We start from the raw sequence: 26932 nt of genomic DNA, 5'->3' as shown, positions 1-26932 counted from the left end.
GCACACTACTGCTGAAAGGTTTGGATGTATGAGTGCGAGGCGCATACTTTTGTTCACACAAACAAAAGTGATTCATCAAAAAATGGCTCGAGACAATGTGGTTTCACAAAAGAAAGGTAAGCGACAGACCGTTATTTCGTGCGTTTAATTTGTGTCACATTGTGCGGTAAAAAGTTTTCCATTCATTCGTTAGAAAATGGAAAATTCCATCTAATTTCCCGCAATAACCATAATTTTTATTTTTTGGATATGCTTCTTGGAGGATGCTATGCATTGTTCCTGTCATTGCTAAAAATTGCAGTGCGCTAATGCATTGAAACACCACAATCATTGATGCGGTCAGGCCTACTGCGTAAAGTAAACCGTAAAGATGATTTCTAGAGTTTTATTTGGAGAGGTCTTATACAAATAGAAAATCCCATAGAGTTATCTACGTGCGCATGTATTGCGTGTACGTACACGAAAAAAAGTGAGGTTAAATTTTGTACCAGCCAGCAAAACAAATGGTGTGCTAGTGTGCGTGAGATCGGGCTTAGATAGCTCTATGTTTGAGCATAGAGATCTCCACGGTTTCTCTCACGCACACCATCATTCTGTGTTAGTATTTGAATTTGAAGTATTGTTTTGGTTTTGAACGATTGTGATTGGCTGAATTCCAAGCAGCTGATTTTGTTTACACTATTTTTACGCAGACATAGGCAAATCGAGTAAATCAATCGTCTGGAAAAACCAGCTGTTTACCACGTGCTCTCGGTAGAACAAAGGACACAGCTGATTTTGACAGACGAATCATTCTACTCGATTTGCCTATGTCTGCGTGTAAATTTTGTTACAAACTAACATACTCTCGCGCGTGGATATCTCTATAGAATCTATGGTTTGAGGATTATTACTCGCTTATTTTTTCAAAAGGTTCTATGTACATGTACATAGCAAACCCATAGCGGTTTGTTTGTTTTGAAAAAGTAATCTAGAATAAACACTGAAACACTGAATTTACAATAGAAAAACCATCGTGGTTACGTTGTGTAGCAACATCTGAAAGGGGCGGTACAGCATTACTCTTACGGCCTTTTATTATTGTGGATTTAGCTCGTAGCTGGATTTTCTGGCATCTTCTCACAGTCATTGGAAATGGTCGTGGATAGACCTAGGGGTTCCCAGTTGGAGTGAAAAAATTCAATTTATAGAAAAATTATGAATTAAAATTTTGCTTTTTTATCACTTCTCCGACATCAGGAATAATTGTTTGAACATGCTCGCAATTTTTTTATTCGGTCGGAATATTATTTTTCTTGAAAAAAACTTTCATTTTTAATCACATGATCACCCCTAATTCTGGCTCGATGCCGCCATCATGCGACCGCGTGCTCCGTTTGTTTGTCAACAAAGCTGCAGCTGGATGGCGAGACGAAGTGAGGGGGGAAGAGATTTTGACATTTTTATGCCCGCATCTGGCCCGCTGCCAATTTCGTCGGTCACTGAGTCGCCGGTCGTTTCCAGTGACCGAGTCCAGCTAGGAACTGGTCGTACAATACACGCGTTTAAATGGACAAAGAGCAATGTCGCACCATTCCTTTAAAAAGTTGCAAGGTCGTCTTTTTATGGGAAATTTAATGTACTTTTCGAATCTACTTTATTCCAGAGGGGTATTTTTTCATTTTGAAATCAAATATTTATTTTTAAAATTTCGTTTTTTTCTAATTTTGCAAGGTTATTTTTTAGAGTTTAACAATGTTCTACACTCAACCCCCGGTGGTTGGTCACTTTTTCGTTTGACACTTTTTTAGTTTGTACCCCGTTGGTTGGTCAAAGTCAAACTAAAAAGTGACGAACTGTCACTTTTTACACGGCGCTCACGCACATTATCAAAACAAGCGTTTGGTAGTGCATGTGAACTCCATTTAAAAAGGGTGTCAAACTAAAAAGTGACCATGTTCGTTTGACAACAGTTGGTGTCAAACCATCGGGGTTTGAGTGTACAAAGTTGAAGCGCAGACAATTAGAAAAATTTTGATATGTAAACATAAGAAGGACACGAACGACAAAACAAAGAGAAAAGTAACTTTTTCAAAACTTTTTTTGTGGAATCGCGTTAACTCGTGATTATTACAAGCAACCTCCTTATGTTTATATATCAACATTTTTGTAATTGTCTGCGCTACAACTTTGTAGAACATTGTCACACTTTAAAAAATAACCCTGCAAAGTTAGAAAAAAAAACTCGAAATTTTAAAATGAAAAATGATGTTCTAAATGGAAAAATGATTCCTCTGGATTAATGTAGATTCGATAAGTACATTAATTTCCCTTAAAATGACAGGCTCCAAAAAAATTACAGTTGAGTAACGGAAAATGTCATAGTTTCTATAACTTTTGAAGTTTTTTTTTTCGATGAAAAATTGTTTTTTTTTCGGAATTTTTAGTACACCATCAAATTGGGCGTCCATTTTTACGTAAAAGTTTCTTTGACAACAAATTTCTCTTATCACCGTTTCAGGCTGCAAATAACTGAAAAACACGTCTTTTTTCGCATGTTCAAAAATGAAAGGGGTCGTACTGCCCCTCCGTAATAAGTTACCCCTTAGGACAAAGTTTCACGCAAATCGAAGAGGGATCGGGGCAATTACTGTGTGAATTGGCGGAGAATTACCCATCGAGAATGCATTTTTTCCTATTTCTATCAGCTGGTGTTGTTCAAATCTAGAGTTTTTTTTTTCGAAAAGGTCATATAAACATATGAAAGACAATAGCTTATGGGTTCTTTTAAAAAACAAACTCTAGAAATTAACCCTAACACATTTAGAAATGTAGCTTGGCTGAACCTTGCCAAGATTATTTCCTTGGTTTGATGAAACTGGTGTCATGATGTTTTTTGCTGCACGGGCATATCAAGAAATTCAAATGAACTGTTTACATTGAAGAGCGTTTTAAAGGTCAAATGAATTAATAAAAACATTATTGCATCTAACTTTCAATTTTTAAGCAAAAAGTATCATAAAATACTTTATACAGTGTTTTGAACTTTTGCACAAGTTTTTTTTCAAAGCAAATAAACATTTTTAGCAGTAATTATTTTTGTGCTTTGAATTTTCGAAAAAATAAATTAAGTAGGAGGTGGGACAAAAATTTGAAATTTTTACAAATAAGTGATAAAAAAAACTGTAAAAATGAAAATGAAAAAAACTATCTTCAAATTAAAGCTAGCGAGATCCTCATCCTAGGAATCTCGCAATCGAGAACGCCAAGGCAATGCTGTAGAGCGAATAATTTGATTTTTTTTGAGATCTCATCCTTGGTCTCGTAATTCACAGCAAGAGAATTCTGTTTGTTTCACTCCTTCTCTTTTCCTCGACTACGCGCTCTCACCGATGAGTTTTTCGTTCTATCAGAAAACCGCATCCAAAGTTTTGGGAACCAACCACGCATTACGTACCGTTGAACTGTGCTGGCGAAATTGGTTTTGTGGATGATTTTTTTTTTGTTAAACACGAATAAGCGGGTAAAGAGAACGAAAAGTGTGTTGACTCGAAAAAGTGGTCGGCTGAGAGGATGAAAAGAAGAGCAGTGTAGTCTGAGAATTGGGCTTTTGTTATTTTTACAACCCCTGCTCAAAATATTCACACAAAAATCTTTCTTCAGGTTGCATTTGTAGAAAATTGTCCAAGGAAATCGATAAAAAAAACAAATGCTTCAAATATCGTGTACTCTGGACAATTTTCATAATAATTTAAAATAACCTGAGAGTAAACATTTTTTTTTTTTTAAGTTATTGTTGAAAATCCGTAGTAACAGTTCAATAGGGCGAATCTGTGATTGTAAACAAGCAAACAATGACTAAGTAACAGACATGATAGAACATTTTGTTTTTCAAACAGGCGTGCGCCAACAAGCTTTGTCAGTATCTGTAGTTATGTAATTGTAAGTTGCTATAAGTCATAATCGATAAGAATCAGGTGACACGCAAAGTGATAGTAAATAAACCGCAAATGACCCATCTAATTGCAGCCTTGTGAGACGTTTGAAAATAATAAAATGGTACAAAATCAATAATCAGCAAAGGTCAACCGCCAGGGCACTTCATCAGTATTCTTCGCTGTTAAAGATAACCTCTGTCAATGACATCTTCGAATATGTTTGTTCCAGGATTTGAAAAGCACGTATTTTTGATCGGTCTTGCATTTTATCATTTATTTTCCATTCATTCCAGTGTGTGAGTGTGTGGGTCTTTAGTCAAACCAACAGAAATGCCACTTGTACTTACTGCTTCTAGCTTAGCGTGTTAGTAAGAGTAATTGTGATTTATTATCCGAGGGATAGAAACGGGAATCGACGCTTATTCGTACACCCATCCTTCGCTGGCCGGGGTCCACGCGACCAGTTCCTTCTCGGTGAACCACAGGGCGATTTCCTTGTTGGCCGACTCGACGGCATCCGAGCCGTGGATGATGTTGCGGCCAACCTGGATGCACAGGTCACCACGGATGGTTCCGGGGGCGGAATCGGCCGGGTTGGTGGCACCAAGGATCTGACGGCCGGTCTTGACAACGTTCAGACCTTCCCACACCATCGGGACGACCGGGCCGGAGTTCATGTAGTTGACCAGTCCGGGGAAGAAGGGGCGGGCGGACAGATCAGCGTAGTGCTTCTCCAGCAGCTCCTTCTCGGCCTGTTGATTAGAGCAATCGAACGAAAAATTAGAAAAGAGAAAAGGTTTCCACGTGGTTTATGAATGACCCCCAATCTCCCAGTCTTCTTGATTTTGTGTTTCTCTTCGTCTGCCACGAGGTTGCGAAATGTGAGGTTAGGGCATTTCCGACAGCCGGTAGGAGAGGAAAATCGATTCGTACTCACCCACATGAACTTCATGGCGACCAGCTTGAAACCCTTGGTTTCGAAGCGCTTGATGATCTTACCGACGAGTCCCCGCTGGACACCATCGGGCTTGACCATGATGAAGGTACGTTCCTTGTTGGCCGCCATCGCTGATGAAAATAATGAGAAGAATGCAAGAATTGAACCGATCATACAAATGCACAAAACTGGAATGTCTGTCTGGTTGGGAAACTAGGCAGCAGCAGGCCGGTCGTCGACGTTGACTGAATTTGCTCTCTCTTGTCTGCTGTAAAAAGTTTTTTTTCGCGGAACTCTCTTGAACTTTTTCTCTTTCTCTCTCTCTCAAGCTACGCAAATTTACAAGTGGAGCTTTTCTAAATGCCGGCGTAATTTGGATGTTTGTGTGTGTGAAGGAACGGAAAGGGGTTGGACCTCTAACTTAGTCTTATTTTTAATTAAATTAGAATATTTTTGAAATTTTAATATGTAATAAAGTCTAGACTCTACTATCCCAAGTCCACAGCAAAAAAGAAAATACTAAAAATAATCGAAACCAGAAAATAAACAAACATTAAATAAAATTTGAACCAGCAAAAAGAAAATACTAAAAATAATCGAAACCAGAAAATAAACAAAAATTAAATAAAATTTGAACCAGCCTTGTTAAATGAAAGATGGTTCTTTCTCAAGATTGAACAGAGTTCAAAGATTAAAACTTTATAATTCTATTTTCAAAACGTCTTTTTTATAGTTTTGAATTGTAAGGTTGCAAAATACTTGAAAATCTGTTAGTTTTAATTAAAACTTTATGGTTCTCACTCGATTTCAGATGTTGGATTTGAGTTTGAGATAGCCTATTTTGTTATACAGTCGACTCACTGGTTGTCAATATCCGAGGGGCCGTCGAGGAAGAGAAGCGTCAGTTTACAGAATGATGCAAAATGAAGACTCGATTGAAAATATTTTTTTTGAGCTATACTGCCGTTCTACGCATAATTGTCCCATGTCAGTTTTGGACGATTTTGACTTTATGACATTTTTAAGTTTAGTTTTATGTGTACTTTAAGAAAACACATAAAATCTGGTACTTTGTTCACAAATTCATTAAATACAACACCAAGTCTGTTTGTCCCATCGTTGAACTTCTACGCATAATTGTCCCACCAAGTATTTTCTTACACGGAATCATCAGTTTTACTAAGCGTTATGTCTTGTTTACCAGTTGTATAGCAAGATAATCACAAATAAGGGTGATAAACTGATAACTAGGGCGATTAAGGACACATAGGGCGAATAGGAACCCACGGGACAATTATGCGTAGAAACACAGAAATCGATCGAAAAATTTCAATTACGTTTTTCTCAGTTGCACTTTTTTGAACATGGGACAATTATGCGTAGAACGGCAGTATAGGAGGGAATCATGGCAACGTTCAGCCAATAAATACAAACAAATGTCAAACACCCTTCAAAGCTTCGTTTCGCAAAGAGAAATGTCTATGCAAGCCATGAGAAAGTAAAATTATTGACAACCGGAAGAGATTTCTAAGGCAAACAGAATCCAAGGGACCGTCGAGGAAGAGATCCTTCAAGCAAGAGAAAATATCGAGGAATTAAGAGAATCGAAGTATGCAGTTTGAAGGGACTGAAGAATTTATCGGTAGATGGAGCAATATTGATATCGAGAAAATCGACAGCCAGAGAGTCGACTGTACATAACAATGAGGCTTATTTTTCTGAGCACAACAGTTTGTGCATACAAATAATTAAATTGATTTAAAAAAATTGAAAAAAAAAATCCGACCTTTAAAATGGTTTGCATGGGAATAAAAACAGTGATCCGAAATCTTTCTCTGGCATGCCTTTTATCGTTTTATTTAAATATTTACATGGCGCTTTAGGACCCTATTGCACGTCAATGTGCTGATATGCCAACATTAGGTGCTCGATCGAATAACATGCTGTTCCCCTATTCGATAGAGAATTTTCTTGCTCGATACTCTCAAAAAGCTCTTCAGCTGATCTTTGCGCATCGCGTCGCCATCGTTGTGTTGGTGACGTAAATTCCGTTTCCATTCATGATTGTACGATGATAACTCCGCGCTGTGCACTAGTGTTGGTGTGTTTACAGGGTTTCGGTCGCGTAGTTTTCCACCGGAGATCGATGTAACGGTGTATTGGTATGTTTTACAGGGTTTGACGAACAAAAATAGTCCCCACGAGCGTCGCAACGCGTTAGCACGCACTTCCTGCCTTTTAGTGATTATCCCGGTGCAAAATGATTCCGTTAGATCACGGTCCGTGAATTGTGATCGCGTGTGAAACAATTTTGAGGTTAGATTCGCGTTGATTGCTGCGATTCATGCGTGTGATAGCCAAAAGGTGTGACAATTTTGTTTCGCGGTTCGCGGCTACTACGACGTCTCTCAGGTGTTCGGGCGCGGTGGGGTGGTGTGTGCGTGTATTGGGTGGTAAAAGAGAGTGCGACAGAGACGGAACAGGTTTGGTGGTCAGAACGGCGCAGGACGATAATCAGCTGCAGCTGCAACTACTGTGTGGGGAAGAAGACAAGAGTATCAAACTCGCGCAATAAGAAGAAGGCATCGGATTGGACGTCGGTCGTCGTGCCATTTTGCTTCAACACTACTTCATTGTTGAAAGTCGTCTGATTTGGAGAGGTATGAAAATCGTGCCAGATTTTTTTTCTTCTGATATAAGAATCTTGTAGTTCCGTTAGTTTGGGACAGGTCGTCCAATTGGTCCTTGATAAACAAGCATCGATACCCAGCAAGTGATCGTAGTTGACATTGCCAGTAAATTAATCTCTATAAACACTGTTTCGTGAACATATTGAGCACTAAAAAAGACTATAGAAAGTTCCAGTGCAAATTTTGTGCAAAAGCTGTCGAGATAGACACGTAGCGATGTCCCCAGTGCAACTCGTTGCCGATGATAGTACAGATGTAGGAAAGTTACACTCTTATCAAACGGTCTACTACATCATCGGGCAACAGGCAAACGCCGCCGCGGAGGATCAATCCGAGGACAACCCACAGGTACAAACGACCGTGTACCAACTCGATTAACATTGTGTAACCAGATCCAAATAGGGTAGAGGACCCAGTTTTCGCCCTGCTCCAGTTTTCGCCCACCTACTGGATTCAATCAGTATTTAGCAAACTTATATCATTTTTTGGGTGAATTACTTATGCAGGTTTCAATATTCATTTATTTCTAGCACTAATTGAAACTTTCCTAATGAATTGCTATTGTTTATCACGTTTTTATAAGCACGTCAAAAAAAGCCTTCTTACAGCCGCCATATTTTTGTCAATTTCGACTACAGCGGGTAATAATGCTAATGAGGGATAACAACTCATTTTGTCCGAAAATAATGTAAATGAGTAATTCACTGCTTCACTGTATGTCTGAACTTCATGAAAGTCTATCGATTAACCTGTTTTAACCGTTTACCAAAGGTTATTTTAATAAAATAAAGTGGGCGATTTCTGGGGTCATGAAAAAACATGCGATCCAATTTTCGCCCAGGGCGAAATCTAATACTGTGTTTTCAGATTTTATCTAGAACCAGTTTTCGTTTACCATAAAAATTAATCTAATCACAGCGAAATGTGCTTGAAAATATATTTGGAACATTCTAAATTATTTTTTAAAGTTAATGTATCAATTTATTTTATTTCTTTCATTAGGCACCATCCATAAACGATAGGGACGATCCACAATCGATACAAAAAAGTTTTTTTTGTATGGACAATTGTCAACGAGGGGAGAGGGGTGGAGGTAACAGATTTCCAAAAAAGTGTCCACGTGGTTTATGGATGGTCTTTTAGGGTGTTTTCACTGCTTCACTGTATGTCTGAACTTCATGAAAGTCTATCGATTAACCTGTTTTAACCGTTTACCAAAGGTTATTTTAATAAAATAAAGTGGGCGATTTCTGGGGTCATGAAAAAACATGCGATCCAATTTTCGCCCAGGGCGAAATCTAATACTGTGTTTTCAGATTTTATCTAGAACCAGTTTTCGTTTACCATAAAAATTAATCTAATCACAGCGAAATGTGCTTGAAAATATATTTGGAACATTCTAAATTATTTTTTAAAGTTAATGTATCAATTTATTTTATTTCTTTCATTAGGCACCATCCATAAACGATAGGGACGATCCACAATCGATACAAAAAAGTTTTTTTTGTATGGACAATTGTCAACGAGGGGAGAGGGGTGGAGGTAACAGATTTCCAAAAAAGTGTCCACGTGGTTTATGGATGGTCTTTTAGGGTGTTTTGGTATAAACATCTGTTCAAAATTTAACCTAAGCTGAGATTTGGGACACCTGATTCAAATGTGGTAAGAGTTTACTGGTACATAGGAGAACAAATCAAGCAGGGGATGGAAAAGCAGTTACAAAATATCCTTAAAAATAGCACATGTGCCTTAATATTTTTATTAAGAGGTATTCAAAGTTGTCTATTGAGTCAATTCGTGAGCAAATGACCCATCGGGTTAAAGCTCCCCTAATAAAATCAACAACAACATGGAGCAAATCTCGGAGCTAATTGTAACTATGTGCCCTTATCTTGGGTGAATGGGAACACATGAGTTCTACCAGGAATTTTGATTTAGTCATATTTTTTAATGAGAGTACGGAGAACCTCAAAATTAGTAGGATATCTGTTAAAATAAACTCCTAGGGTTTTATGACCTTCAATTTATTTTACGACAAAATATGTGCACATCAATGAAATTGAGCTTCGGGAATATGTTGTGTATCAATAGGAGACCATATTTGCTTAGCTTTGTGCCATGATTTCATTTGATTTGTTGATTTTTGTCGTGGGCGAAAACTGGTTCCAAGGGTGGGCGAAAATTGGATTTAGGGGGGCGAAAATAGGCACTTCAGAGCACTTTACTAAAACGCAAAATTTTAACAAAAATAAACTTGTTTATGATAAAAACCTTGTGGAAGCTTAAAATCAAGTAGTTTATCAACGTTCCATGACAAATAGAACCGAAAAACATAAATTGTCACTAATTTCTCGACAAATTTCCAGGATTCCCACTATAAAGTGGGCGATTTCTGGGTCCTCTACCCTATACAGTTTTACCATTCCGCCTACAGTCCAAATCATACAATAACAATAGATTTTGCAGTTCAATGCGCTGTGCACTTTCACATGCATCCGACTACTTTGATTAAATTTTCCATTAGTCTACTAAACACTGTTTGTAGTGGACTCATTATTCCTTTGTTTGTGTTTGGGTGGTACTGTCACATGGGGCGTCCGTGGATATAAAGCTGGGTACCTTGCAAAGTGCATTGCTTGGGAAGGTAGCCGCTTTGGGCTTGCTTGCACTAATATCAACATAAAATTTGGATTTGTTCTGGAACTTTCCATCCGACTGTGGGCTCTTCCACCCCTCCGAATGTTATGAACGAATTACGCTTTGTTTAGGTTCGGTAGTCTAATAAGATTGTTGAAACTAAAAGACAAGGTAAAACAATGTTGCTTGATTAGCTTATAATAAAAGAAAATAAAAGTATTTCTAGAGACGGGTTTTAAAAAAAAGTCAAAATTTAGAAGCATGTACCGAACTTCAAAATGCATCAAAACTTAAATGTTTTTGTTCGCATTCGCATGGAGATAGTGATCTTAGCGGTTACCCGAAGCCTCGATTATCCTAAGTTTAGATTACCCGAAGTTCGATTATCCGAAGCTTTGTATGGGACTTCGGATAATTGAAACAAAAAAATTGTTTATTGGACCTTTAAAAAAAAACTCCATATTTTATTCTTATTTTTTTATTTTCTTAATTTTAACATTTCTGAGTTCTGTGACCCTATTTTAGTTAAATTTGAGTTGTTGATTGTCTTGCAGCCGAGCTTGCAGCATATAAAATACATTTTCTCAGTATTTCAACACCGCCGTTTTGGATTTAAAAATTCAAAATCACGTTAGAGCTTGTTGTTGGTAGTATTCAAGCTCAACGATAAAAAATAAGACGATCATTTTTTTGGTGATTCGATTATCCGAAGTGAAACTATTCTGAGGACTTCGGATAATCGAGTCAGGACTGTAATTTTAAATATCAGAACCAACCAACAGTTCAAGCAAAACAATGTAAAAGGACCTAAGTCGAAAATCAAAACAAACGAGATTTTTCATGCAAATGATGCACTAAGTCTTCAACTATCGCTATATATCGAGAAAAGTTCAAAAAGTTGATTTTTTTTATTAATAAATCCCAATTTTACTAAGGGCCAAAGTAATTTCGATTGGGTTTGTTTTCAACATCCACATAGCCCCTTTACTATAAAGGACCAATGTGAAAACTGGAGATGTTTTGTTTTGAAATCGTGTTAGCTCAAGGGACAAACAAGATGTTGTTTATAAACAAAATTGAAATCAATTTGGCCCTTTGCTTCAAATTATGTTTTTTTATATCGATTTCTGCTTTAAATAAAAGAAAATCCCGGTCATTTTTACAAATTTCGTTAATTTACACGGTACTAATCAGCTCCGACGTGATGCGACTTGCAGCGATAAAGTGGCGGAGAGCGTTCGGCGACGGTGAGAAGTCTGCTGTAGGAACGAGCTCATTGGTACCTGTGTCGGGAGTGTCCGCTCCAGGAAAGGGAGCGGCTTGGAGTAATGGCCATTTGCGGAAGAGACACTTCATACAACATAAGACGTGATAATAGTAATATTCGTCACAATTGAAATAAACGTAACCCAACAATGTTTGCAAATAGATTTTATTTATTCGGTAACTTCATTTTTCCTTCGATCCGCAGTCTTCGGATCCAATCTTCGGTTGGATAATGATAGAAACTCCATCGTGGAACATTGGCCATCGAATTTTCGATCTTTCCTGAAGCCATTTCTCACATTAGTTTGCATTCCCGTGTCTTACTGTCGCCATCTCGTTCTGATGAAACTCTCCGTTGCTAGTGCTCCGCATCACCGTTTTTTCTTGGGAGTTGCTCATGACCGTCCACCGACCCAGTAGCTTTTTACGAACGGCCTAGCGATATTGTGGCCTGGTTCCAGCGACAATTTCAGCAGCTTGATTCACACAAGTTCGTCCACGATAAGTATATGAAAATCCAGAGAATGCTAGAAGCACCAGCCGAAGCGATCATCTGGATTATGAACACTAAGTGAATTTGTCTGTAAAATAGAAACTTATCTAAGTATTATCATTTTAAAAACCTTAAAAAGTTACTGACCTTGACAAATGCAGAAGGAACATAACACGGCAGCCACAGCAACTTCCCAACCTTATTGCAGAATACACAACTTTTTCCACTGTAAAATGCTATTTTTCACATCACAATATCACGATTTGCTCTCAATTACACAAAATTCTATCGAACTGGCCGTGAAAATAAAAAAAAAACCCCTTTCAAAATTCAAACAAAAGTTTGATTGAAAAGGCCCCAACACGAAAGCAGACTCTGTTTTGGTTTGGCCTGCCAGGCCAAAACAAAAGAACAACATAAACAAACCGTCATCGTGTTTGGCCTACACCCTTACCAAAAATCATGATTTTTTGAGTTCCAAATCCAGGGGGGTGACATCTATATCTCACTACAGGCAGCTCGCCCGCAGCCAACACAAGTTGTCAACTTCGGCACCAGAACAAAAGGGAAATGTCAACTTCGGCTCTAGCACAAAAGAACAGCTGTTCGTTACGGAACCAAAACAAAGCAACTGCGTACTGTAAAAAAAAAGTACAAAAACTGCAGGCATAAAATGGAAATAAAGTAATTATTGTTTCAATGTAAAATTTTACCGCAATGTACGTTCAAGAGTTAGTGTATGTTTGTGAGGTGATTTTTATCATTTTTTTTTTTTTTTTTTTGCAAAATAAACTACTAAAGTTGGGATTATTAAGCACACATCGGGCCGATGACCTCATTTAAAGTTGTACTTTTATCACATGAAACGTTTAACTTAACTACTGTGTAATTTGACTTTTACTAAAGTAATTCTTATAACAAAAATTGAATTATTAAAAAAAGAAATATTTTTGTTTTCACTGTGCGCAGTTTTCGCGCGTTATCAATCTCAATCACCCAAGATGGCTGCCGTTAGCATCCCCCTGTCCAAATCCCACTTTTCATACGATTATTTGAGTTCAGGTACTACAACCATAAAAATGGTTATATGGGTTGAACTGAAAAATTCGTATGAAAAGTGGGATTTGGAACTCAAAAAATCATGATTTTTGGTAAGGGTGTAGGGTTCAACTGGAAAACGAAACTGTCACTGTTTACAAAGGTGCTATCACGCAAAGAGCCCAGCTCGATCCCGCACTGGTAAAACTTTCGCACGAGGCCTAATTATTTTTTTCATTGATTTACTGGGGGAAAAAAACTTTTCCCGTGAATTTGAATTTAGCGAAGCTTAAGCACACTAGTTTTACGCTATTTGAGTGAATAATCATAGTAAATTGCTTATTTTTCTTAAAATCGGAATTGATTTACTAGTTGCAAATTTCAATCTCGTTTTTCTCAATGTTTTGAAAAATGACAATGGCCGTTTTACAATAGGTCTATTCCCGTACTTGCAGAATTGCAGAATTTCTGCAGCTTATGCAGAATTCTGCAGCCAGCATAAGTCACTTTTTTGCAGCACGTTCCCGTACTTTTCAGTTCACTCTCTTTATCTCTCTCTTTTGCAGAAGTTCTGCAAGGAGAGAAACCGCAAAACTTGTGCCTGGGTAGCGCGTTCCAGTACTTTTTCTGCAATATTGTACACAGTTTAGTGGATTTACTCAAACTGGGTATTAAAGCTTTTTAATTATTTCAACATATTAAAAAAATGGTTCACAAAAAAAGTAATTGTAAGAAGTTTACCTCTATAACGGGGATATATTTTTTTGCAGTACAACGTTTTATTTAAAAAATCAAGGATGTATTATTTATTAAGTAACTAGAAATTAATTATGCTAAGGTAGAAATTAATATTAGAAACAACTCAAATTGTGTACATTAGGTAAACAATTTTACAAATTAGAGTGGCAGGTACGTTTATTAAATATGATTAAAAAAAGACAAACATAGGTTTTATATAGAAGGGACCAAAACCACATGTTTTAATTGCAGAATGTTTGAAAGATTATTCATAATAACATAAATAAATTATGACTGAATGTCACATGAAAGGACAAGGGTGGCGCAGCAAAATTTACAAATTTGAAAAAAATGAATCCATAACTCAATTTTTTGGAAAAACTTAAATTAAGAAATCTGGAAATTAAGAAATCCATAATTAAAAATATAAAAAAACTAATGTTTTCAAATTGAGAAACTTTCAAAAAACATAAATCAGATATTTGAGAAATTTAAAAATGTAAATAATTATATCAGAAAAATATAAAAAGAGCAATGAATCACAAATTCAAAGCTTAAAAATTCAAACATTTGTAAACTAAATATTTCAAAATGTTTAAAATTTCAAAAGAATCTTAATTTTGAAAATTCAAGATTGAAAAAAAAGATCGAAATAAAAAACACCAAAAATTCAAAAGCAGCAGTTAAAAATAATCAGAATGAAAATTAAAGAAATAATAATTTCAAAAACAAGTAAAACTAAAAAAATCTATTAACCAAAAATTTTAAAACTCAAACATAAATAAAAAAGATCTAAATTTCCAATCTCTAAATCCTCTAAATTTAAGTTTCTAACCTAAAATATGACTCCAAAAAATGTGTGTTTTTTATGAATCAAGATTGCGAAGAATTTGAGAATTTAGGAACATAAGTATTTAATAATTTAGGAATTTAAGAATTCAAGAATTTCAGAGTTTCAGAATTTTAGTTATGACAAAATTACATAATTTTTTTTGTTCATATAAGAATACAAATTGGTAGCATCGTTAAAGGTACAATTTATTATTTGCCAATTAAATTTACCTATTATTTTAACACTACTAAATATATACTAAATTCAAAATCCTTGGGCCTTGCCAGGGGAGTATTATATAGATCGTTATAGTACTCATTTTGTCAAGGGGCATGGATAGATCCGTCATGGTAATGAAATTGAGGGTTTAATTGTATTGTTCCAAATACTGTTAAAACTTCCATTTTATTAACACAATGGATATCGTTCCATGCTGATGAGAACCCGCTTTGCCGTAGCACCAAGGCTTATCGATGTCTTTTGGCTTAACCATCTAGAAGTCGCGTATTTTGGACACTCTTAAAATGTCCTTACAACGTGTGTACAATGAATACTAACGCGACTGCGGGTGAGTTAAGCTGGCGTCGAGACCAAGAGGTTCTCCGATAGTGGAAATATCACAAATGTACAACAAACCGCTACATATGTGACTTTTCCCCTATCGAATGTGGGAGTTAGGATAGGACTTAGTTTTCAAAAAAATAGTTTCTCATTCGAATTTCAAATTCAAATTAAAATTGGGTCTTTGAAGATTTTACATTTAGTAATTTTAGGAATTAGATTAAAGATAACAATTATCAAAATTACATTAGGCAGTTAGCGGGGCAAGTAATACAGCTAGAATCGTTATTTTCATTCATGTTGAGTACTGTTCTGATTTGTCAAAGTGGTCATAGCGTCTCGATCAATCAATAATGAAATGATATCGGACAAAATTCGTTAATCTGTTGAACTAACGGTTCTCGGATTATGGTTGTATCGACCATTGTTGCGAATCGAGGATCTACTGGAGTTTTGACGATCAAATAGAGCCTAACATTTCAAAAGGGCTCATGGGTTTTGTGAGCAGGAAAGTGTATCCCTTTCACTTAAATGATAGTTTTCATAAGGTGTGAAAGGGTTACACTCTTGTTTACAAGAGTTATGTGCCCTGATGAAATGGAAGGCACGAAATGGGCGTCTATTTTCTCATTCACGACGCCTGTATAACTTATAAAATAGGAACTGTTCATTTATGTTTATTGGTTTTGGAAGCGGCAAGACAGGTTTAAAGGCAAGATAAAGGAATGTTTGGCTTTGTAACTAAAAATTTTGGGGATTTAAGATTAAAGTTATTTCAGAAAGTTTAGTTAAGGTTTTGGCAGAAATGCTTCTAGGTGTAATGTACGACAAGACTACTGACGAACGTGACAGGACGAGAACCCCGTTTAGAGGTTTTAACATCAAGATTTGTATTCCATGAACAAGTTATTTTATCTTTCGTTTTCCAGTGCTATTTTTGGATTCCATTTAGAGTTGGAATGCATAATAGGGTATCTTTGAATTCCGGGCGTTTTTTGTTTTGTTTTTTTTTTTTGAATAACTACTTTAGAGTTCCTTTATTAGGTTTTAAATTTAGATAAACGTAACCGTTCAATCAATCCAAGTTCTTACCACTCACACCTACACTAATTTTCTTTCACCTTCCCCCTCCCGATCCCCTATATCTTCCGGTGGTGTTCATTTGGTATGCAATACTAGTTCGGCCACTACCCTTTTTTCCACAAGAAACCGGACTTGGATTGACTTGAGGCCACGTCCCCCACCTTGCTCCGTAAAACGAAAACGAAAACGAAACTAAATATATACTAAATTCAAAATCAATTTAATATCAAAAATTATTCCTAAACAAATATTTATTAGAAATTATTAAACTCAAAAGAAATGTGTCTTTTAAAAGTTTTTAAAACAATTTTTTTTATAATGCATTTTGTTTTGTTGAAGAACTAGCCGTTTTTATCAGGTAAAAAAATCGCTTTATCATTTACATGAATGAATTAAGCCTGAAATCGTAAACATAAAAAAATCGTTTTCAATAAAACCAGACATAAAAAAAATCTGTCCCAATATCATTTATTATTACAACTAATAATAAAATGCTTGATTTCACCCAACTTGCAAATTTTATGTAAGCGTGTACTCAACATCCATCACACCAAATTGCAGTAACTTTTCAACAAGAAAGAGAAGAAAGAGCTTGCAGAAAAGTACGGGAATGGTTTCACTGCAACTTCTACCTCTCTCACTGCAGAAGTTCTGCCTGAAAGAAAAGTTACTTTTGTTGCAGAAAAGTACGGGAACGCTTTGCTGCCGTTTTTGTGCAGAATTGCAGAATTCTGCAGTACGGGAATAGACCTAATGTTTTGCTTGAGTTTGAGTCAGTCGCCAGCAAGCGACAAGTTAAGTCGTGTTTTGCTCGTGTTGTCATCTCGCGTGCTTGAGAGTTTTTGACGGATGGAGGTGGAGATTTTCGGCCCGTCCGCGGGAATAAGAAGCGGAAGAAGTCCAGCGAGGTCACTGGAATCGTCATCGAAGGAGAAAACGTTGAGAAGACCCTGCTCAACAGCAACAAATTCAGCGCGCTAGCGGGTGACAAAAACAACAACAATGCCAGTGCAGCAGGAGGAGGAGACGCCCCGGCGGTTCCAGAACCCAGAAAATCTGCCGGTAATCAAAAGCAACCACCTCTGGTGGTAACGAACTTGGGCTTTAACAGATTTCTGGATGTAATGGCCCTCTGCAAATTGAAACCGGAGTACAAGCTGACCCGGAGCGGAATAAAAGTGACGTGTTTTTCCGTGGAGGAATTTAACACCGTTCGAGAGCTGCTGCTTCAGTACAAAGTGCAATTCTGCACGCACGATCGACGAAGCGACCGATTCCACCGGGTCGTTCTACGAGGACTCCCAGAAGTGGATGTGGAGATTATCAAGGATCGACTCAAGGAGGATCATAACCTTGATGTTTAGGATGTGAAGGCCATCAAGCGGAAGGAAAAGTCCACCGTGGGATAAACCCTGGGGCGATTCTACAAAACGGAACAGTGTAAAGACGAAGTAACTCAACCCAAAAAGTGTGCTAACTGCTCTGGATCTCACGAGGGTCTGGACCGTAGTTGCCCCAAACGTGCGTAGTTCATCCAGTCTAGGCAGCAGGCGTCCAAGCCGAAACCGCCAGCATGGAAGAAGGACAAACAGAGTCCGGTGGTACCGTCGTTCTCCGCGGCGGATTTCCCTCCGCTGCCGGTTCCGGTCCCGAACCCGGATAAGCTGAAGAAAACAGACCCACAATCCGCAGCTGATGCAGGAAGCAGTCAAGGAAACACTGGCCCTGGTGCCGGTGGCCAACCCAAGGCGAAAGGAGACGAGGTGCTTTACAGTATGGAGGAGCTCTGGAAGATGTTCCTTGGGGAGCTGTGGAAGATGTTCCTTGGGGAGCTGTGGAAGATGTTCTACGAGTTTACCGCGCGGCTGAGGAGTTGCAAGACCCGCTCGGACCAGCAAAGTGTGGTCGGCACCATGTCCGTAGTGTATTTTTTTTATGTAATTGATCCCCGGTCCTATCCAGGTCTCGATACCGAAGAGGACCTAATAAAAATAAATTAGCGAATAAAAAAAACAACCAACAGCTAAGCAAAAGTAAACATTCTATGTATCTCCTTAACACCTTATGTCAATGTCCATGGCAGTAAGCGAGAAACACACATAATTTCTACATATCGATGCCCGTGTGCTCTCTTGTACTAAAATTACTGGGATTCCTATCTAGATAGAACAAGAGAGCACACTGGCATCGATATGCTTAATAATAAAAAAAAAGTCAGGACATTTTAGGTATATATGTTCTATATTAAAAATAAATATAATAATTTTCATGTGATTTCAATGATAATGTTTTGTTTAAATATAACCATTGTTTAATAGTCTTTCCTGCAGAAAATGTAGAATATATGTGGTATAGACCCGTTATGCTATGCTATACTAACTTTGTAGAATATAGATTCTATCTATAAGAAATACAAGTCTCAAGTTGGTGTGATGTTTGTAGTCGTTTTTCGATCGGTTCTCTATCAATTTATGAATTTAAAATCCTTGTAATGCTCATTACCGAAAAACAGTGGAAATTCAATTTACTTTGGAGAAACTATCTAAAAAGTGTCAGAGGTAGGGATGGCTTTTACCAAGGCTGTTACGACCTATTACAAACTAACACGAGAAGTGTCCTGAAATCTTATAACTAATCATCACAAGCATGCTTAATTCTTTTTTTCATTTCTTCCGTAGCCTGGTTTATTCGGAAAGAAACGATTATGTTCATTCAAAGGAACACACATTTTCTATTTTATTTTGCGAAAATGAAATCCACGCGCAGTAGCGTACGCAGAGGGTACAGTGAGAGGGGATTTTTTGTGTTGTGTTTTTTTTTACCCACACAAACCACATCGACGGCTGGCTGGCTGGTAGTACTAGTATAGTGCGCGCGATTCCAACAAAATAGCAAAGAGAGGAGTCTCCGTGCGCGTCAACTCACACTCACGTTTCGGTACCTCGACGGGTAGGGCGGGGTGGGCTATTTTGAACAAAATTTCTAAAAGGTTAATTCAAGGAACTAAAACGTTTCGATTTTATGTTATATTTCCAACATTGGTTGATAAGGGCCGACAATAGAAACCCGTACCCTACAGTTCCTCTTTTGCTGCACTGCGTTTCGGTGGCTGGTTCCACGACGCGTGATTGTTAGAGTGGGATAGAGCACGGGCTCTCTACAATACAAACCCCGACATTCTCTAACACGGTAGCCACGGCGAGGCCAGGCCAGGTCAGACCAGACCAGCGCAAAGCAAAGCAAAGGAGCACATCATCTCCGAGCAGTATAGAGTGAGTCCGTGACGGAAGGGAGAATATACACTTGGATAATATGGCGATTGGCTGAAATCAGCATCAAAATCACCTTTTTTCGTGTGCTCTTTTAGAGAAAAGTTGAAAATTTTCCACGTAATCGATTCCCAGCGTTTGAACTTGACGGTCAAGTGTGAGTTCAGCGCGAGTACTTGTGACCTAGGTGTGTTTCTTCACGTGTCGTGACCGTGGTGATATCATTCTCTACTGTGCAAAACCTTACAAAAGTGCTAATTGTGTGACATTTTCTCTTCAATGCTTCTCTGAACAGATTGCGCTAGCTACAAATTACGCCAGTGGTGCTGAAATACGAAAGCGCAGAAGGGTAGAAGTCTTGCCGAAAATGCAGGGACAGGTTCCGGGCGGCACCCAGGCCGTCGTACAGCCTCAGGCATCCCAGCAGGGAGGGCCCCAGACGGTGGTCATCCAGCAGCAGCAGCCGCCACAGACCGTTGTCCAGGTCGTCCAGCAGCAGCAGCAGCAAGTTGTCCAGAACAATGCTAAAATCGATCAGGCCCAGCAGTTGTCGTCAGTCGGTGAGTTTTTTTTTATTTCCGCTCTCTTGGATATTGAAATGTTTGCGTTTGTGGTCCCACGGCATCGTGGTACAGTATCACTATACACAGTTTAGCGAATATAATTATAGAATCTGCAGCAGATGGAATGTCACGTAATGGGTTTTCCTAACACGATGAAAAGGAATCAAGTTTATGCTGGCGAGCGATGAAGCATTCAAAGAACTTTTTCCTTTGCTGCTGTCTTCTTATACACAGTGTTTGTGGAGGGCTTCAGCGTTACATACTGAAGAAGTTGTAATTTTTCAAGCTCGTGTTCACGCATTTAAAAACGATAAAACATAAATTGCATTAGCTAATAACTTTACTCGGATCTCAAGCTTAGCAAAAATGGTTTGTTTTGTACTATAAAAATAAATTTAAGATAAAACAAAACATGTTTACGAGTCAAACATACCATTATTTATTGCATTTGAAATTAAAACTTGTTTGATTTATTTTCCGGCATTTTTTAAATGGGTCGACCGAGCCACTTGGCCCAGTGGTAACGCTTCCGCCTCGTAAGCGATAGATCGGGGCTCAAATCCCGGCTCGGACCAACACAACTGGTGATCATTTCCCTTCTGATTTAGACTGCTTAGTAAAGGGAAGGACACCTTAGGAAGACAACTTATGGAATGTTAACATTAACCTTAACAGGTTAACATTAAGTTGATCAAGAACTGTCACTTAATCCACATTGTAAATGCCGGCCTCGATACTCTTCACGGGTGTTCCCCTTAGGAACATTGAAAGATTTACTTATACATTTTTGAAGGCTGATTTGTAAAGGTTGACCTGAAACAAAATTGTTGTGACAATACATCTTGTATTCGTCAGAACTACTGAAAGGAAGATTATATAATACAGTTTATGTGTTATAAGAGTTAAATAGTTCTTTTGCAAGATATAACATTGTCGATTTAATGATTTGGAGAAGCTTTCAACGGAGAGCAATTCAGGAGAATATGTCTAAGTTTTGATTTAAATAGCTTGTTAAAGCACCTTAAAAAAAAATAACAGAAAAAATCATTGATATGGATTATAATTTAGGTAATAATTATTTTATACACTGGTAGTGATTCCTTCGCCAAATTCGGTGTAGTTCGCTAAATCCATCGAAAAAATGCAATTTTCTCAGCCAGCAGAAAAATTATTTTCGCTGTTTTTTTTTCACTGGTTTGTAAGCTGGCACTTGAAGAATGGCAGCTAGTCGTGGCAATCCTTGATTTGAGAATCAAGACTTTTTTCAGCAGTCTTATTCGTTAGGTGTTAAAGGCAGCGATTAATCGCTAATTTAATCAATTTAATTAAGTCATCGATTTTTAAACACCGTTTGTCATAGTCTAGTACCTGCTTTAAAAAATCCACTGGTTTAGTAATAATTTTCGCTGTTTTTACAAGTTTATATTTTTAATTCTCAATCAGTGAAACTTTGCTAAAAAAATGTTTAAAACCTAATTCTGATCGTTTTGAAGTTGTCAAACTTTTACAATACGGGTTTTGTTAACTAACGCGTTGGAATTGTTGACTTTTTTGATGAACTGCACAAATTTTGCTTTTTAGTTTCATTTAGTTTCACAAAATCTTGTTGAGTTCCGTCAATCAATTCTGAGATGAGAATGACAACTGCCATTTCTGCAGCTTTCTGCTAACTTAACTTCTCTTGTTTTATATATTTCTTATTTAATTTTTAGTTTTTTATTTGCTGGACTATGTTTATTTGCTTATCTTGTTGAGTTTGTGTTTGTTTCTGATAGTATTTGTTTTGTTCTACCACCTCGCTGCATTGCCTTTTCGTATTTTAGTTTTATGTATTTTCAAAGTGACATTTTAAATTTGTTGCTGTTTTTGCCTTCCTCACTTTACTGAGGAAAGGCTATAAAATCACTCGAAAAACGAACTTTTTAGTTAGACCTCCTAGACCTACCTTCATTTGTACATATCGACTCAGAATCACCAGCTGAGCAAATGTCTGCGTGTTTGGCTGTATGTAAACATGTGTACCAAATCAATATCACTGGAATATGTTGTCACAGACTCAACCGAGTTTGGCCGGAATGGTTTTAATCGATCCGTCTTAACTTCCCCTAAGTTGCTATTTAAATTCATGCAGTTTTGTCATGTATTTCAAAAGTTATGTTAAAAAAACTGTTTCATATTAAATTAAAATTATGGTAAAAAGGGTGGTTTTTTCATGAAACCCTCACATGTTATATATTTTTAGAAAGCATATGAGAAGACCTTTCTTGTAAATTAAGAATTTTAAGATCTGACTTACCTATCTAAAATTACAAGCAGTTTAAAAAATGGTCTGAATTTACATAACCTCAAATGGTCCCGTCTGATCACCACGTAAAAAGCCTTGTAGAGGGATGCCATTTTCCTGAAAGGCGGTGTCTGTATAATCTGGACAAAAAGTCTGTAGGAAGTCTTTTTTTTTTTACTCGTCACTTATTTTTGTTATGACCTCTTAGGTGCTGTGATCACGTTAGGGGAGATCCATAAACAATTTGGACACTTTAGGGGATTGTAATCACTCTATAAATGAAAGGAAGGCACTAACCACCTAAAGGTGAATTAAGTAACGTTTTTTTTTAATTTTTTGCTATTGAATGATTCCATTATCATTTAAATTGTAATAAAATGCAAAGAATCATACATAGTCTGTAAAAATACTGCATACCTATTTTGACTCAAAATATATAAATAAACAAGCATACTTGAAATTGTTAAAGTAACATAAAACAAGGCAAACTTAAAAAACCTTAAATTTTCTGCAATTTTATTTTTCCAATGCTTTTAAAAAATCAAAAAATGGTTGAAACATTGATTTTTGGTGATTTTTTTAAGATCAAAGCCGGGATTGAGAGATAGTGGGCCGCAACTGACTGATTTGATATGTTTAAAAAAGACAAAAGATGAAACATGAAGTACAAAACAACAAATTTTCCTAAATAAATAAACTAAAACAAGAATCAACTCGGAATGTTTTGCACTATTCGACAAAGTTGTAGGGAATTGAATTTCCTACAAGAATCTCACACTTTGACAAGTTCTCGTGAGATCGTTGCTGTTGAGCGCGAAAATGTACGGGGAAACAAATTGCTTCAGGATTTTTCCGGCAGGTAGCGACCCCCGAAACTTTAACTGATTTAGCTTAGCAATTTAACAGATACAGATACTTTTCAAATTACAGAAATGATCACCAACCAAAACAATACTTCAAATACAAATACTAACACAGAATGATGGTGTGCGTGAGAGAAACTCTGGAGATCTCTATAGAGATCTCCACGGTTTCTATCACGCACACCATGATTCTGTGTTAGTATTTGTAATTAATGTATTGTTTTGGTTTTGATCGATTGTGATTGGCTGAATTCCAAGCAGCTGATTTTGTTTACACTAATTTTACGCAGACATAGGCAAATCGAGTAGACATATCGCCTGTAAAAACCAGCTGTTTTCCACGTGGTCGTGGTATAACAAAGGACACAGCTGATTTTGACAGACGAATCATTCTACTCGATTTGCCTATGTCTGCGTGTAAATTTGGTTACAAACTAACACACTCTCGCGCGTGGATATCTCTATTGTTTTGGTTTTGATCGATTGTGATTGGCTAAGTTCCAAGCAGCTGATTTTGTTTACACTATTTTTACGCAGACATAGAGATATCCACGCGCGAGAGTGTGTAAGTTTGTAAAAAATTTACACGCAGACATAGACAAATCGAGTAGAATGATTCGTCTGTCAAAATCAGCTGTGTTCTTTGCTATACCACGAGCACGTGGTAAACAGCTGGTTTTTACAGACGATTGATCTACTCGATTTGCCTATGTCTGCGTAAAAAAAGTGTAAACAAAATCAGCTGCTTGGAATTCAGCCAATCACAATCGTTCAAAACCAAAACAATACTTTAAATACAAATACTAACACAGAAACATGGTGTGCGTGAGAGAAACCGTGGAGATCTCTATAGGCAAATCGAGTAGACCAATCGTCTGTAAAAAACAGCTGTTTACCACGTGCTCGTGGTATAACAAAGGACACAGCTGATTTTGACAGACGAATCATTCTACTCGATTTGCCTATGTCTGCGTGTAAATTTTGTTACAAACTAACACACTCTCGCGCGTGGATATCTCTATACTTTAAATACAAATACTAATACAGAATCGTGGTGTGCGTGAGAGAAACCGTGGAGATCTCTATTCTCTTAGGGCATCTCCAGCGCTGGGGTGCAAATCAAATTTGCACCCAGCTCATGAATACCGAGATCAAATTTGCCACCTTGAAAAAATTCCGTCATCCCCACAGCTAGGGTAGCAAATTTGCCACCGAAACAAGCCCACCGCGGGGGGCAAATATGGGTTTTTTATCATTTTTTGCTCTCGTTTACCTTCAAAATCAATAATTATGTGTTGATTCATGCCTAGAAATGCTAGAAGTTCATTAAACTTTTTAATCCTATTGAAAATTTCAAAGAATTTCATTTTTCGAAAATGTCGAAAGTTAAACCATTTGCTACCCGATTTGAGTCCCACCTAATTTGCTCTCGAGTTTGCCCCCGAGTCTCCCACCGCGCGTAGCAAAGCAAGTATCAAATTTGATCTCAAGTGGATCTGTAGAAGAAAAATATGTGTCGGTACCTGTCGGGTACTCATTTTCTGATACCCGACAAGTACCGGCAAGCCGGGGGCAAAGTTTTGAATGCGTGTTTCGGAGATTTTCTATGTCTGCTCTTGTGGGTGATTCAAAAATTCAAAAAATTCCAAAATTCCAAAATTCCAAAATTCCAAAATTCCAAAATTCCAAAATTCCAAAATTTAAAAATTCAAAAATTCAGAAATTCAAAAATTCTAAAATTCAAAAATTCAAAAATTCAGAAATTCAGAAATTCCAAAATTCAAAAATTCAAAAGTTTAAAAATTTAAAATTTATTTTTTTTACTTTAACAAAATTTTAATTAAAAAAAATAATATTTTTTTCAATTATTTTAGGCTATTGCACATATTTTTCAAAGTTTATGTCGCCCCCGGTTCGAAAAACCAGGCGGCAAAAAAATATGTTTTCAAAAAATTTCCAAATTTTAAAGGAAATATAAGTCCTTCCAACTGAAAACAATTAGAAATGCATTTTCCTGCGTTTCAAATCATATTAAGCATGTCTGGGTTCGGTCAAAAATATTTTCAATTTTTGTGGAATTCCAATGTACAGCACCGCAAAAAGTTTTTTTTCGGCGAAAAAAAATCTCTTCAATAATTAGATATTTTGAAAAATAATTTTAAAACACTTTTTTCATTCAATTGTTGAGAACATAGCTTGTTATTCCAATTTATATTTTGTTTTGCCCCCTCAACCTGGACCAGAGTCGAGGGACATAAACTTCAAAAAATATTTGCAACGGCCTAAATTATTTTTTGTATTTTTCCTATTATTTTTAAATTTTTTATATTTTTAAATTTTTTAATTTTTTTTTAATTTTTTTAAATTTTTAAAATTTTTGAAATTTTTTATTTTTTTTAATTTTTTTAAATTTTTTGAATTTTTTAAATTTTTTAAATTTCTTAATTTTTTTAATTTTTTTAATTTTTTTTTTATATTTTTTAATTTTTTTATTTTTTTAAATTTTTTGAGTTTTTTAATTTTTTTAAATTTTTTAACTTTTTTTTAAATTTTTTAATTTAAAAAAAAATCTGTGCTTGATTCGATTTTCCGTGCATAATTCCATTTGATGCGGTAGCAAACAGGCAGAATACCGGGTAGCAAAGTGAAATCCCGAAGAACTAAGAGCAAATTTGCTACCGCGACAGGTACCGCGATGGGGTTGACGTCGGGTGCAAATTAGCTTTGCTTCGATGTTTGCACCCAGCGCTGGAGATGCACTTATGTTCGCTTAGGTTAGATCTGGGTGATGAATAGAGAAAATGCGTAACGTGATTTTCGAATGATCCCACTTTGTTTACATCTACAAAGTAGGAGGCTGTTCAAGCACAAGCATGACTTTTTTCTTAATTATAAATTAACTGTTTTATAATCAGTAGTACGTGTTTTATTTTGTATAGTTTTTGATATTTTTTGCTGGAAAATTGTGTATGTTTTCATGTTTCGATCGGCTAGGAGAGGTTTTTCATTTTTACGGGTGACATAAAACTGCGGTGAGAGTGTCAGCGATGTCGCAAATTCCCTGGCTGATTTTGGAATCCTGCTGCTCTTTCTGGTCCAGCAAATGAACATCGCTAGTTCTAGCGAAGCGAAGAAGATTTTCACTAAAACACTAGGTTTTTAAATGGAACCAAACGATAAAGACAGCTTCTGCATGGATACAACCGCATCGACTCCATAAACAACTTCCATTCATAATTTAAAATATGACGATCTTGCTTTCAAATTTCTTAAGATTTCTCAACTTCTACTTCAGGTCATCAAAAGCCACACATTTTTCATTTTTGCTAAACAACAATTTTTAATGATCGATAATAATACTCTCTACTTTTGGCGAACAGTAAATTGACAGTTCAAAATTGGGGGCGTTTTGCGAACCACTTTTAAGCACCCAGGGTTAGATTAGGTCAAAAATTATTCATTATTCGCACTAAGCATACATTCCGGATATTGACCACTCTAATCCTGAAACCGCGTTCTCTAGCTTCCTGACCAAAACAATTGAAATTGTATTTTACGTTTCTTTTGTAAATTTCTCTAAAAAAATTGAGGAAAAAATAAAATTGATGAAAATTAAAATTTTCATTTAACAAAAACTCGTTCAATCGATTGGACGTTGTTTAAAGATTATTGTTGCATTTATTATAAATATGAACTTTTTAAGCATATAACAAATTTTGAATTGAGAGCCACAAAAAATATCGTTAGTTAAGTATAACAAA

General features: G+C 36.7%; 2 protein-coding genes and 1 long non-coding RNA gene across 8 annotated transcripts in view; 1 reads left to right on the top strand and 2 right to left on the bottom strand.

Annotated features, from left to right (window-relative positions):
• Positions 1-4163: 4163 nt before the first annotated feature.
• On the bottom strand, positions 4164-5103 carry LOC6036269 (nucleoside diphosphate kinase). Its single transcript, XM_038265040.1, has 2 exons — positions 4855-5103; positions 4164-4669 (listed from the first exon to the last, which is right to left on the bottom strand). The coding sequence occupies exons 1-2, from the start codon at positions 5026-5028 to the stop codon at positions 4337-4339; spliced, it is 507 nt and encodes a 168-aa protein (XP_038120968.1). The 5' UTR covers positions 5029-5103; the 3' UTR covers positions 4164-4336.
• Positions 5104-7029: 1926 nt separating this feature from the next.
• Positions 7030-26932, top strand: part of LOC6036270 (UDP-N-acetylglucosamine--peptide N-acetylglucosaminyltransferase 110 kDa subunit) — a 62490-nt gene continuing 42587 nt past the window's right edge. Inside the window, exons 1-2 of one of the 6 annotated variants that reach the window (XM_038261615.1) lie at positions 7030-7514; positions 19757-20021. In XM_038261615.1, coding sequence (XP_038117543.1) covers positions 19829-20021 — 193 coding nt within the window. In that variant the 5' untranslated portion in view covers positions 7030-7514; positions 19757-19828. The other 5 variants (XM_038261613.1, XM_038261618.1, XM_038261614.1 and 2 more) reach the window with 5 other exon arrangements.
• LOC119769405 lies at positions 11600-12364 on the bottom strand. The gene is made up of 2 exons (XR_005278327.1): positions 12088-12364; positions 11600-12028 (listed from the first exon to the last, which is right to left on the bottom strand). It is a non-coding gene; the product is annotated as an uncharacterized LOC119769405 (long non-coding RNA).

This window comes from Culex quinquefasciatus, chromosome 3, assembly GCF_015732765.1.
Source record: "Culex quinquefasciatus strain JHB chromosome 3, VPISU_Cqui_1.0_pri_paternal, whole genome shotgun sequence".
In the NCBI taxonomy this organism is placed as follows: Eukaryota; Metazoa; Arthropoda; class Insecta; order Diptera; family Culicidae; genus Culex; species Culex quinquefasciatus.
The sequence above is the reverse complement of the archived record's forward strand: the minus strand, read 5'-3'. Positions and strand labels throughout refer to the sequence as shown.

What these genes read in the sequence shown, in the direction of transcription:
- LOC6036269 (XM_038265040.1), bottom strand. Translation starts at nt 5,028, where the DNA reads ATGATCGGTTCAATTCTTGCATTCTTCTCATTATTTTCATCAGCGATG. An exon ending in TCGCCATGAAGTTCATGTGG is followed by an intron (nt 4,670 to 4,854) that starts GTGAGTACGAAT and finishes TCTAATCAACAG; the next exon opens with GCCGAGAAGGAGCTGCTGGA.